This window comes from Aquarana catesbeiana, linkage group LG09 (assembly GCF_042186555.1).
Source record: "Aquarana catesbeiana isolate 2022-GZ linkage group LG09, ASM4218655v1, whole genome shotgun sequence".
In the NCBI taxonomy this organism is placed as follows: Eukaryota; Metazoa; Chordata; class Amphibia; order Anura; family Ranidae; genus Aquarana; species Aquarana catesbeiana.
In genome coordinates this window covers 168,645,936-168,660,100 of record NC_133332.1, presented here as the reverse complement: position 1 = coordinate 168,660,100, position 14,165 = coordinate 168,645,936, and the positions used below count along the sequence as shown (strand labels likewise).

General features: G+C 40.4%; 1 protein-coding gene across 2 annotated transcripts in view; it reads left to right on the top strand.

The window, feature by feature from the left end:
• The first annotated feature begins 331 nt into the window (after positions 1-331).
• Positions 332-14,165, top strand: part of LOC141108125 (V-set and immunoglobulin domain-containing protein 1-like) — a 58,561-nt gene continuing 44,727 nt past the window's right edge. The window contains exons 1-3 of one of the 2 annotated variants that reach the window (XM_073599390.1): positions 332-574; positions 1,859-2,022; positions 8,825-8,923. In XM_073599390.1, coding sequence (XP_073455491.1) covers positions 511-574; positions 1,859-2,022; positions 8,825-8,923 — 327 coding nt within the window. In that variant the 5' untranslated portion in view covers positions 332-510. The remainder of the gene's footprint in view (positions 575-1,858; positions 2,023-8,824; positions 8,924-14,165) is intronic. The other variant, XM_073599391.1, reaches the window with a different exon arrangement.

The following is a 14,165-nucleotide window of genomic DNA, read 5'->3' as shown; positions in this document are numbered from 1 at the left end:
TGCAAAATCCGGCAGGCTGGTTGCACTCAAGTTGAACAATCGATCAACTTGGTACTTGGTAAACTTGCCCATACATGGTTCAAATCTCGGCCGGTTCCTTCTGATTTGGCTGAGATTCTAAGCCGTCTATGCCCGGCCTTAAATTATGCTTTTTTGGTAATCCATTAAAGCCAGCTGTGGACAACCACCAACCTTGTGTACTAATTCACACTAGCAATATGCAATTAGTAATTCATACATAGTTCAATGAGTGCATAATTCCCTCCCAGAACAGACAGGGGTTAACAGATTACAAATGTATTAGGTGCACACACCCAGATATATAGTTCAACTGAAAACACAAATACCCACAGAGCCATATTGGGAGATGTCTGGGGAGTGTGCTTGATAAAACCTGTGTGTGAAAAAGCCCTTGTTGATTTACTGATGCTCAGCGATAAGTGGAAACTGTGAGTAGAAGTCACAAACGATTCAAGCTAAACCACGAAAGCACCTGGTACTTCACAGTCCATGCATCTTGACGCCATGCACTCATTCTGTCTCAGGATACTGGCCCTGCTATTGAGCCTTACAGGTAATAATAACTACAGCTTTGATAGAATCTGAAGCAAATTTAAAAGATGTATACAAAATCTTTGAACACTCTTTTGATGTGGGTTTGACTAGTTCATAGAATTATTGGATCACTCCCAACTGAGTCTTAACCATATTGCAGACTTTAGAAGAAGATTGTTCCGACTGTCCGACTGGTAAAAAAAAAAAATACCCATGCATACTTATTTGTATGTAAGCTTTTTGTAGGTTATACACAGTGATACAAAGGAAATTATAATAATGGCACAAAAGGTTGACCTGGTCAAAACAATTCTTTGAAGCAGTGTCCAGAAGTTAATCTTTATTAAATATTTCTTTACTTTTAGATCCACAAAGTAATCAATTGCTGTTGGGGGTCTAACTAAGTGAGTGGACGTCGAAGGCAGTAGAGGTGGTTTCTCAAAATTGATAGCGGTGTGACAGTAGAGATGGAACCTAAACTCTGATATCAACCAAAAAAGAGAATTTTATAACAGTAAAAACAAAGCACTTTATTGAATGCAAGTAGTGGGATTTCAAATTAGTGTTTGATTTCTAATGTTCTTTCAAAAAATAATATTGTGTTGGATTAAAGGATGCGAGGTACCGGGTAACAATTTGTAAGCATTGTTCTTTATAATGTGTAGTAAGGAGCTCTAAAATTACCATTGTGGCCATTCCATTCCTAGGGAAATGTTAAAGTTACATATAGTGTTGACCGCTTCCGAGCTCCCATAACTCAGGATGTATGAAATAATATACAGTACATAGGATGTATGTAAAAAAATGTCTGCATATATTTGTTTTGTGAAACACTGTGGCCATTCTATTGCTAGGGAAGTGTGAAAGCTACATGACCAACTCAAAGCTTCCATAACTCAGATTGTATGACATACATACATAAAATATGTTTATAAAAAACATGTCAGTATATAATTGTTTTATGACATATAGTTTTGATTCATATGATTTTAAATGTGAGATTTACTAACAATACAGACTTTTGATTAAAAAAAAAACAAAAAAAAAAAAACAGCTGTGCCTAATTTAAGATTAATCCAACATACTTTACATCTGAAAAATGGTAGCAAAATCATACCTTTAAGATATAAACCTATTTTCTGTTTTGTGTATTCTGTACTCAAGAGATCTGCATTTAAATGACTAATTGGTTTTAGACAAATACATAAATGACAAATGATGACCTGCATTGCAGAATATATGGGAGCTTTAAAGCAATTAATCTGGCCTGAGTATACCTAATACTTGTTATCTCTCTCCATAGGTTTGGCCCATTGCGTAACAGTGACAATACCAAATCCTATAATCAATGTGACTGCAGGAAATAGTGTCACTCTAAACTGTGCATATATCCTTTCATCCACCAACACACAAAATTTGCTAATACAATGGAATATCTTGGAAGCTCATTCACAACAGCAAATTCCTGTGAGTATAAAAGAATCAGCATTGTATGCATATTTTTTTCCCCAACATGGGAGGTGAAAGACCTGGAGCAGCAAACAGTACACCCACAGCCACCCCCCCGTCCTGACTCTCAACCTGCGGGTCCGATCGGTCAGTTCCGAAGCACTTACCCCATCTATGGCGGGCAGCGCTTCACCCAGGTGACAAGCAGACATCACAGGTGGCTTCCCCTTCTCTCCTCCATGGGCATCAGGGCGGGTTCCATCTCCCTCCTCCTCAGAGGCCAATCAAAACGCTTCTCCTTTCGGCCAATCGGGTAAAGGGTCTCAGACCCGCTTCCTGATTGGCCAGGAGGAGAATCAGTGTGAAAATAGCGAAAATACTCCTTCGCTATTGTCACACAACTGGGTGGGCTCGGTTCGCAGTGAAGCCTATTAGAGCCTCTGGCTCTAATCACATGCTTCAAAAAACACCCCCCCATTGGAATTCATGAATCCGGCATCCTGCATGGGGGCCGGTCGCATAGATGGGGGGCGGCGCCCATGCACCCTTAATGGGCAGGCCTCCCCTGGCAGAGAGTGTCTCCCAAAACAAAATATTCTTCCCTCCTCCCAATACAATCCCCCCACCCCCCGGGACAAAACTGCACCCATCATGATGTCCCCATCCCACCTTGAAATTTACTCAATGGACAACTTCATTGCATCTGCTGGTGAGTTCCCTGGGTCCCAACGCTGTGATCGCCTGTAAATTTTTTCAATTTATCACTTATACAATTACTGGCTTCTGTCCCTGCCTACTGACCTGCCTGCCAACTGTGTGACCTGTAGCATGGAGACAAGCAGGAGTTTTCAGAGCACTCCCTCAGCTACTGGTCTGACAGACATGCCAGTGGATGGGACAGAAGCTGACAGCTGCATAAATGTCATTAAACAAAAAAAAGTGGGCAATCACTGCACCCACCAGCAGCTGCAGGGCACCTTCCCAGCACTAGCTACACTCATGCCAGCAGTCACCCAAAACTGAAATATAAGGCCAACTCAGTTTCAGTTTTTAGCAATAAATTCTGATTTTTATTGCCACAATGCATTTCTGACCTCAAAGATCTTTGGAGTTTTAGGTTACTCCTCTAAAATTGCTGATTAACAGAGGATTGCAGAGGGTTAATGTCCCAATGCTGACTGGAACATCACCAAGTGTTTTCAATTTCTTTATGACTGTGGAAAATCCCTTTAAATACAAAACAGAAGCAGGTTCCTGAGGGGTTTCGCAGATTTTCCTGAAGACTGAATGCTGCTGGTCTGAATTGTGAAAGATTGATAACTGGCAAGCTTAGCAGAAAATCATATATGCAAGGATCTGAAAACACACTGTGTAGGGTTAATTTTTAATGCCACAGCATTTAGAATAAAGTTTTGTTTTGTTTTTTTGGACATCCTGCTTGGAATTTGTGTTCAAGAAGCAATTTGTGTATAAGGTGAATGTTTGCTTTCATTTGGATACAGATACAATTTAGTTTCAATACACTTTTATTAATGCAGTAAAAGAAAGGCATAATTGTACATTAACAGACAATAACATACCAAAGGTACATATATTACTGAATGATGGCACCTTATGCATAAGAGCAGTACAAAGCAAATAAATTAAGTGTGATACAGATACAATTTAGATAGCAAGTAGTAGTTAGTCTCATTCAACTGTTGTGTTTTGTAATGCTGAAGACGCCCCATAGCTTCTCCAATCCACTTCTTCAGTTGTAACAGGTGTCAGGAAATACCCCAGCATTTATATCCATGAAAGTAGGGTACAGTGTGGTGTGTTGGCGAGCAGAAAACACTGAGGGCGAGGGGAATGAGAACAGTGTATTAAGAAAGTCCCAACAGTGCACAATTAGGCCCAGTGGGTAGGCACAGCCGGCCAGAGCCACAAACAAAACAGTAACAGAGGAGCGTTATCTTGAGATAATGCCAACAGCTTCTGCAGCGAAGAACAGGAATGCGGCCTGGCCGGTTCACACCCAAATCGGCCGCTTCCTGGGAGGAGATATCCTAATCCCTGTGCTTTGCTTACTCCTCTGGAAATTCTCCCTGCCGCTAAGTGCTGTCCCTGACACACAGGGAACCTGTCCCTACACTAACCATTCCCACAATGTGCACCAAGAAGGCTGCGGAGGTCATGATGGGCACCAGCATCCAACTTGACAGCCGTTCCCCTGGCAACTGCTGAAAATCATAAAGGAACGTAGTCCCTCCCCTTCTGTATTGACACTTTGGCCGAGCGTCACCTACAGTGGGGAGTACAGACCGCACCTGCCAACACCCCCCCCCCCCGTTTGTCAGATTCTGTCCCCAGCTTCAAAATATAATAAGGAACAACACACACACCAGTTAGAAACATATTACAATGACAGCAGAAAAACAAACTCAAACAACATAATCAGAGTACTTTGCAAGGAGCTGCCCGGGGTTAGACCGAATTTGGCAGCGAGCCCCACCGTCCTCTACAGGGTTATCCTCAGAAGCGTCATCTTCTGTGTGTGGTTCTGCATCTGTGGGGGAGTCAACAGCCAGTCCAGGGAGTCAGCAGGACTGGTAGCCTCTCGGATCAATACCCCGGAACTGTCTGTAGATGAGTCAGTGGTGCTCTCCTTCTTTGGATGAGCTGGGGCCTGATGCCTGAGCTTGATGAGAGGCAGATACCACTTGAAGGGGACTTCCTGGACTTACAGAACATCCACGGGGTTGTCATCCTCTCTGTCTGTGACAGGCTTGGTGTAACAGTCCCCACTCAGCACGCAAGGTCTCAGCAGATTACAGTTGAGCCGCTTCTTGATGGGGTCAGGGCTGTCTGTGACCACATCGTACACAGGGGTCAGTGGAAAAAAGTTCTTTCTCCACCTGATAGGGAGTGTGCTCCCACTTAGGTTACAGCTTGCTGCCTCTCCCCCAACACCCCAAGGTCATTGCGGAGATCCACCATCAACGTGGCTCCTTGCAGCTTCCTGTGGGCCCCAATAGGCAGGGACTGGGCAACCTCTTGAAGGGGTGCCTAAAACTAATTGATTCATTTTTTTCATTTGACTGCCTGTAAATTTATGGATTTAAATAACCTTCATAAATGGATGCATGCTTTCAAAGTTCATGATGTTATTTACACAAGTTTATTTTACTTGATGTAATGTCTTCAAATTTCTTAAGGGTATCTAAAAGCCAAAACTTTAAAAAAAAAAAAAAATTAGGAGAGATAAAGGGTAGATCTCCTGACAGATTTCTATTTCTGTCTGTGTTCATACTAGGAAGATTCATCTTATATATTTGTCCTAGTAATTACCAAAATGGGGAAAGAGAGGAAACCTCCCAGTAAGGACAGTTGTTACAGTGACAACTGTATAATAGAGATTTCCCCCTACTTCTTGTTTCCACAGAAAATGACAGAAAAAAAAAACAAAAACGACAGGGATTTTACCCTTTTTCCCAATCCACCAAAAATGGCAAAAATGTTGGCTTTAGGATTATTTTAAGTAAAGCAATTTACTTAGTAAATTAAGTAATTTATGAATTAACACTCTGTTTTATTGTTTAATAGCAAATGTACACTGAAATTCATGTATAAAGCCAAAGAACATAAAAATACCTGTTTTGCCCATATCAGCCAATCAGATTTTAGCTACGATTATTAGTGCAGTTAAAAGAAGTTAAATACTTCATCATGTCCCTTTCCTTCAACTTTGATAAATGAATTCCAGTTCACTAACTTACAATGTGTAATTTAAGGAATTATATCTGAAAATGTTACATTGAAATTTAGATTTTAAACATGCATTTTAAACAAAAAATAGACTTTTTGTACAAGAGATTTCCATTTCTGAATTGGTTAAATCTCATATTACTAAAAGGTCTATTTTATAGTGAATGTTCAGATGCTGGTACTATTTTATATTCCATATGGCTGGTGTTAGGGGCTGGGTAAGGCACAGTAGCGTGGACTTTGGACTTGCTGGATATTCAGCTTGTATTTGATTTTTCTTTGTGACGAGTTGTGATTTATCATTCTCCTAGCAATCATATATAGGTTTCTGGGCCCTAGAATGTGTTGGTAGTTCTAGTGCAATTTAGCATTTAGGTCTTTGAAGGTTGACTTAAATTAAACAGAAAGAGGCTTTATTTTTCAAAAAGTATAATAAACAGAAACAGGCTTTATATTTAAAAGTGACCATCAAAATAATTCTTTCGGCAGCAAAACCAAAAAATATGCTTTTATCCAACACAAATAACAGAAGTCAGCTTATCCTCAACACAAAGAAAATACAATAAGGTCTCACCAACTCAGGGGTTTAACCCACAGGAGTGATTATCACTGCCCAGAGAACTATTTGCCAGCAAAGACAGACCTTAGCAGTGTTCACCAGCTAAGTAGTTCAAACAGCTTTCTCTGTGCACTCTCAATTTCTACTACCCCAAGTGTTCTTCAGAGTTTCCTGCATTTAACCCCCTCCTACAGGTCTATTAACCCTCTCCTGTCTCTTAAAAGGACTATAATCCAAATATTGTGAAGATATTTTGCCCATCCCTTGCGTCCTGTACATCTAACCTCCCCTCCCCCCCTCAACCCGGAGGTAGTGGAGAGACAGGAACCACCTTTGCATTGGCATGTTTTGTTTCATCCAGGCAATGGGGCATAGTTCAGCACCAAACTGAATCTCCTGCCTAGCAGAAAGTACTACAGAGTCCAGAGCCCATTTTATAGCCAGGCATTCTTGCTTCACCACATCGTCGCTGTTCTTGACAGCCATCATTTTCTAAGAAAAACCTTGACATGCTTCCTCATTGACCTCTTGAGTCAAGACTGCTCCCAAACCTTCAACTGAGACATCTGTCTGAACAATAAATTATTGGGGAAAAAAAACAGGGGCAACCAGCAATGGCTGTTAGTATAACGTGGCCTTAAGCTTCAGTAAAGTTTCTTCAGTGTCAGCATTCCACTGGATCATCACTGACTTCCTTTTCTTTGTTAGGTCAGTGGAGATCCCATAGCCGCAATATACCACTGGTACCTTGCTTCTTCAATTCCAAATGCATATTTCTCAGGGTTGACAGTAAAACCCCTTCTCCTCAAAGAGTCTAACACTGCTTGAACCAGGGAAGATTGAACTCCCAATCTGTGCTGAAGAAAACTTTGCTATCCAGATAGACTAAGGTACTTTTTTTGAAGAGGGTGTAGCAATTTATTCCTTTCCATGTGAAGGGCAACATTGGCAGAATGAAACCCAAATGCTGTTCTAGAACTGGCACTACAAAGTAGAAAATGTGATTTTCTTCCTGGCTTCTTTTGCCCAGAGTATCTGCGAGTATCCCTTGGTGAGTTCCAGTGTGGTGATTTATTTGGCTGGTCCCAAGCCTTCTATAAATTTGTCAACCCGGGGAATGGGATACACATCAAACTTAGGTAGTCCATGGAGTTTTCTAAAGTTTTTGCAGAATCACAAGGTGCATTGTGGCTTGGTACTAATGCAAGTGTGCTTGACCTTCACTCTGTGATTCTTCAATGACCTTGAGTGCTAGCATTTCCTAAGTTATTCTCAGATGGCCTTTTTAAGAACTTCAGCAACGATATATGTTTTCACATGGATCTTCACATTGTGTTCTGTGAGGATCACATGGTCAATGACCTAGGCCGGTCTAAAAAGTTTTCCATGTTTCTATAAAAATTCCTTTGCTTCTTGAGTTTGTGACCTGTATAACATGGTAGCATGATTCATATAGGCAAGATCAACTTTGGACCCTGGCATTAACCAGAGCAGACACTTGTTACCAGTCTCTACAGGGTTTCAGCAAGCGCACATGGTACATTTGGTATGGTTTCTCTTTCCAGGCTGATGTACCCTTTGGTTTAATTCCCTTAACTTTTCCATATATTGAAATGATCCCTGCATTTGGCCAAGAACTTACTTTCTACTGTAGGTATTAGTAATGTCTGGTTCCCTTAGGGATGCAGAAATCCATATAGTACCATTAAATTCTAATGCAACTTTTTAGGCGTGTAACATTAATGCACACATAACAAGGAATATGCATTGAAACATTTAAATTGAAATGGCAGTTAGATTATATTTGTTCCCAAATATTTTAACACAATCACTAAAAATATCCACCATAAAGAAGTTGTCCTATGTGTTGAACAATCATGGGGATTTAGAATATGTACCATTTTTTTGATACCAGCAGAGTTCATTCACTTGTGCGCATGCACTTATAGATTTTAAAGGGTCACTCCAAGTTAATCCCACAAGTGTGGATTGAAGGAGCAGGAAAAAGTGACTGTAATAGTTATTGCTTATTATTTTGATGCCATCATCCTCTGATCATCTTTCTTAAATAAATGACTTAAGTAACTTCTATGACCTGAAATCTGATCTCCAGTTTTTATCCCCACTAGCTGCTAGCACAAGGGCCTATTATGGCCATTTAGTTTGTATGTTCCTTTTTATACAGAGTGATCTTGATGGGAACTTTAGATTGTAAGCCTTTTTGGACCACAAAATGATGTTCCATGCACTGTAATACTTAGGAAAGAATATAAACACACATGCTTGCATTTCTTATGTAGGCTGAGGCACAGACCACAATCCCAGACAGGCTGTTAGCATAAGACACAATAGCAGATCAGAAGATTAGGAAACATATACTTGTCTACAGTTTTATACACCACACACCTTCTACTGATCCTCCAATCCTTATTTTCTGGATTAGCTTGGAACTTCCTTTTCATAAGCATCATGTGGGATTAAGTAAGTTCTTAGATACTTTCTGCTCCACAACAGCATTCCCCGTGCGCCAGTTTGAAGAATGGTTCATTGAATCAGTGTAAAAAGATGTCAATTTTCAGAGATGCACGGGGAAAGTGTAGCTGGAGATCGCAGGTAAGCATTGATTACTAAATGCAAGGCTTGTAGTAATGGTACTAGTCTTTCAATTGTGGTGTTTAGCAGTTTTTAGAAGGAATGTTCTCTTAATGCATGTTGTCAACAAACTGAATACTGTTCTTAAAGTGTACCTGTAATAGCATGCAGGTTTTTGGCATGTAGTATTGATGCATTTCTAGAGCACCCTAGAACCCCCTAAAGTCTGGGTGACCTACTGTTAGGCATGAGCCCGATGTTCGAGTCGAACGTAAGCTGGAATTGGAGTGATAATGGAAGTAATGGGATACACCTGTGAGGCTACACCCAGTGGTGTTGGTATAAAAATATGAGGTTGTTAGTAGATTATTGCACAGAGCCTGAGGAAGAGCATGGTATGCTCGTAACTGTACAGTAGCAGCACTGCATTACATTGTTATGCTTTGAAGAGTAATCAGATAAAAAATACATTTTTGCATTGGAGAACATGTCCCCTCCTTATATATATATATATATATATATATATATATATATATATATATAGTGCAGTCGGTGTACAGTATATAATATAGTGCAGGGTATATAGTGCAGTGTACAGTATATAATAAAGTGTATTTAAGTGGTTAAGGGGAAACCTATGACAGGATTAAGAAAAAAAATGGCATGAGTCCCCGCCCCCCCCCAGTCCATACCAGGCCCTTTGGGTCTGGTATAGATTTTAAGCGAAAATCTAAAAAAAAACAGTGTGGGGTCCCCCCCAAATCCATATCAGACCCTTTGGGTCTAGCATAGATTTTAAAGGGAACTCCCACGCCAATGTTTTTTTTTTTAATTTTGGCGTGGCGTTCCCCTTAAAATCTATACCAGACCCGAAGGGCCTGGTATTGACTGGGGGGGGAGGACCCATGCCAATTTTGTCCCTTTGATTTTTTGTATCTATATTGCTGGGATCCAGCAATACATTACAGCCGCAAGCACTTGTTGATGAAATTTTTTCCTTTAGAAATGTAATTTTGCTGCGGCACAGTAAAACACACGAGACAGATGCGCTAATTTACAGGCAGACTAAGGGGACCCTCAGGCACAAAATTTAAAGGAATATTTCATTTTTATTGTTTCACTTTAAGCATTATTAAAATCACTGCTCCTGAAAAAACGTCAGTTTTAAAAATCTTTTTTTGCATTGATAAATGTCCTCTCTGGCAGTACTCGAGTCCCCAAACACTTTTCATGGCAATAACTTGCATATAAGCCTTTAAAATGAACACTTTTGATTCTTTCACGTTCATGTCCTATAGACTTTAACAATGTTCGCTTGTTCGCACTAATTTTTTGTCTGTTCGCATGTTCTTGTGCGAACCGAGGGGTGTTCGGCTCATCCCTACCTACTGTGCAATTATCAGCTTTAAAGAGGTATTACTGAAAAAGTAAACATTTATTTTAGTGCCGCTTACCAATTCTTAGATGTGATGGCTGCATCCTTTTCTTTTTTAAGTCTTCTTTCTTTTATTTCCTATCAAACACAATGGAGATGTAAAACCAAAAGTAAAAAAATACTGTTGCTGTAACTGCTTTTAAAGTTTTACCTGGAGTTTGGCTCCACGTTGTTAGTGTATCTAAGTTTGCTAGTACTGTACATCTAACACTCCCGTCCCTCCTGTTTGACAATGCTGCTGTCCAAAGATATTTCTGTTGCTCCTTCACCCCAAGTGGAGGCACCCTAATACTTACTGCCACCCTGTGGTGCTATTGTCTCTAGCTCATAGAAGCCATTTAAAGTGTTACTAAACCCAGGACCCTGCATTCACTATATCTGGTCTCCCACAGTACACAGAACATGGAAATGCAATTATTTTTGTAAATATAAATTGCTAAATACCTTTTCTCATCAGCAGTTAGAGCAATCTTGTGACTTCTATCAGTGTCCAGCCAAGCACTGGATAAAGCTTGTAGGATGAGTTTTCTGACTGTCCTATGAGACTGCAAGACCCCTGACCCTCTGTCTGGACAGTGCTAATTGGCCCTGTGCCGATCACGTGCACCCTCCCAAGAAAAAAAACACCTCTCTAGCAATACACACCAAACTGAGCATGTGTAGCCTGACTCCATTAGACTCTGTGTTATCAGGAATTTATTAGGGGACAGTGGAAGAAGGAGAGGATCAGAGAAGACAGGATCAAACAGCTTTTTTACACAATTCGGAGGATTAACCCCTTAGGTTCCACAGTGAGTATAACAAGCATGCTTTACAGCATATACAACATGATTTCACTGTTATGGGTTTTGTTACACTTTAACTCTAAAGAGCATATTGCATACAGATACAGTAACTCTTAGCAAGCAGTCTGAATTCATCTTTTACTGATCTGATTACTGTAAACTCAAACCAAATTGGTAGCTATGGGCTACATTAATTTGAAGAAAATTATTCTCCCTTGCACTGTTTTATTAAATAAGCTGCAACCTGTGCCAACTCTGTTATAAGGGGTGTAGCCTAGGCACACATACACTATTTGTATACTCCTATATACCATAAGTCCTACTTATAGCCATATTCATATGTTTAGGCATGGCATCTATAACCATATAAGATACCAGTGGAGGGGAAAGAGTATACTAACTAAAATTCCAAGCCTGTATTTGTCTACATACTGTACTATACTATTTATTTACAACAGGATATGTGGTTATATTTTACAGTTAATGTGTGCAGCGGGCAATATATAGTATCTCACTAAAGTGAGTACACCCCTCACATTTTTGTAAATATTTTATTATATCTTTTCATGTGACAACACTGAAGAAATGACACTTTGCTGCAATGTAAAGTAGTGAGTGTACAGCTTGTATAACAGTGTAAATTTGCTCTCCCCTCAAAATAACTCAACACACAGCCTTTAATGTCTAAACCGCTGGCAACAAAAGTGAGTACACCCCTAAGTGAAAATGTCCAAATTGGGCCCAAAGTGTCAATATTTTGTGTCAAAAAAATTGTAGAAGTGGTATACCGTGCTAGTAATAATAGTAACTGTGAGAAATCTTGTGAGAAAAAGCAGCAACACAAACATGCAATATAGTCATGTACTAAAATGAATAAACCAAAATTGTCGCGCTGATCAAATATAGTGAAACAACCATAAAACTATAACCTTGGGCGAAGCTTCACGCTGATGTCATCACGCTCCATGTGACCCCGGAATGTGCGGGTGTTTCGAGTTTTATTGCCGGCAAGTGTTTTTCATGATGTTTGGGCACCCAACTAGAGATTTTATACAATAAACCAGTTTTTAAAAGATAACGCACTATTGGAGCCTTTGTTCCTCTACATGCTCCATGCTAACTTGGAAGATTGTGCTCTAGAGGACGGGAGACAGACGGTGGCCATTAATTGAGAAGGATGCCCCCAGTCTGCCTGCGCATCCTAGAGCCAGGATTCATCTCAGACCCCGCAAGGGGCTATATCTGCAGGTGTGTGTGACCTTGTTGCAACAGGAGGTCCACTCCTTTCTGGTAAGAGTCTCCATTCCTTCAGGTGATTGCCACACGGAGAGCTTCATCTCTTTCCCTTGGTGGTGGTAAAAGCCCTGGAAATCTTTTTTCATCCTTCTGGATTTCTACCATTATAGAACTTGCTTCATTCGCTATCTTTCAGAGACTTTATTTCATGAATAACTCTTTACTTTATATGCAATTATATGTATTATATAGATATTTTTACACTCAAGTGATATACAGCGTTTTAAGGTTTTAGTTTTATGGTTGTTTCACTATATTTGATCAGCGTGACTATTTTGGTTTATCAATATTTTGTGTGGCCACCATTTTTTCCAGCACTGCCTTAACCCTTTTGGGCATGGAGTTCACCAGAGCTTCACAAGTTGCCACTGGAGTCCTCTTCTACTCCTCCATGACGACATCAGGGAGCTGGTGGATGTTAGAGACCTTGCGCTCTTCGACCTTCCGTTTGAAGATGCCCCACAGATGCTCCATAGAGTTCAGGTCTGGAGACATGCTTGGCCAGTCCATAACCTTTACCCTCAGCTTCTTTAGCAAGGCAGTGGTCATCTTGGAGGTGTGATTGGGGTTGTTATCATGTTGTAATACTGCCCTGTGGCCCAGTCTGTGAAAGGAGGGGATCATGCTCTGCTTCAGTATGTCACAGTACATGTTGGCATTCATGGTTCCCTCAATAAACTGTAGCTCCCCAGTGTCGGCAGCACTCACTCAGCCCCAGACCATGGCACTCCCACCACCATGCTTGACTGTAGGCAAGACACACTTGTCTTTGTACTCCTCACCTGGTTACCGCCACACATGCTTGACACCATCTGAACCAAATAAGTGTATCTTGGTCTCATCAGACTACAGGACATGGTTCCAGTAATCAATGTTCTTAGTCTGCTTGTCTTCAGCAAACTGCAGGCTTTTTTGTGCAACATCTTTAGAAGAGGGGTCCTTCTGGAAGGACAGCCATGCAGACCAATTTGATGCAGTGTGCAGCGTATGGTTTATGCACTAACAGGCTGACCCCCCACCCCTTCAACCTCTGCAGCAATGCTGGAAGCACTCTTACATCTTTTTCCCACAGACAACCTCTGGATATGACGCTAAGCATGTGCACTCAACTTCTTTGGTTGACCGTGGCAAGGCTTGTTCTAAGTGGAAGAGTTTTAAACAGGGGAATTGGCGCTGTCCAGCTATATGTGCATAGGTAGTGATTCGTACAAGTGCGAACATTTTTTTTTTTGTAAATACGTGTACCAAATATTAATATTGTGCGTGTAACAAATGTGTTTGCAAGGGCTGAGGTATCTCAAGTGTAAACAGTACACCTAATAGGTGTGATGTAATAAAGTGCAACGTGCTCCTAAAATATATGCAAAAATGCCATTATACCAAATAATTATATGTGTATAGAAGAATGTGCTTATAGATTGAAAAATGGCAGAAAAAACAGAATCCAGTATATAAACAATTGTGGCAATCAAACCAGTATTTGACAATCCAAACAAACAATTATTTCATAAGAAAATAAAAATAAAAATAAAAATAGAAATTCCCAGTATATGTGCATAAAAAAGTCCAAAATAGAAAGGAAATTTTTTTATGTAGAAAACAATGACTTATAAAAAGTGAGTGTCCAAAATCAAACAATCCTAAAAGTGTGTCCTTCTAGTGACGAAAAACGTAGTCTCAGCCACACCACGCTGCCCAGCAGCTGAGAGCCGGTTATCGGAGCACTGTCAGCTCCAGTGTTTTATGG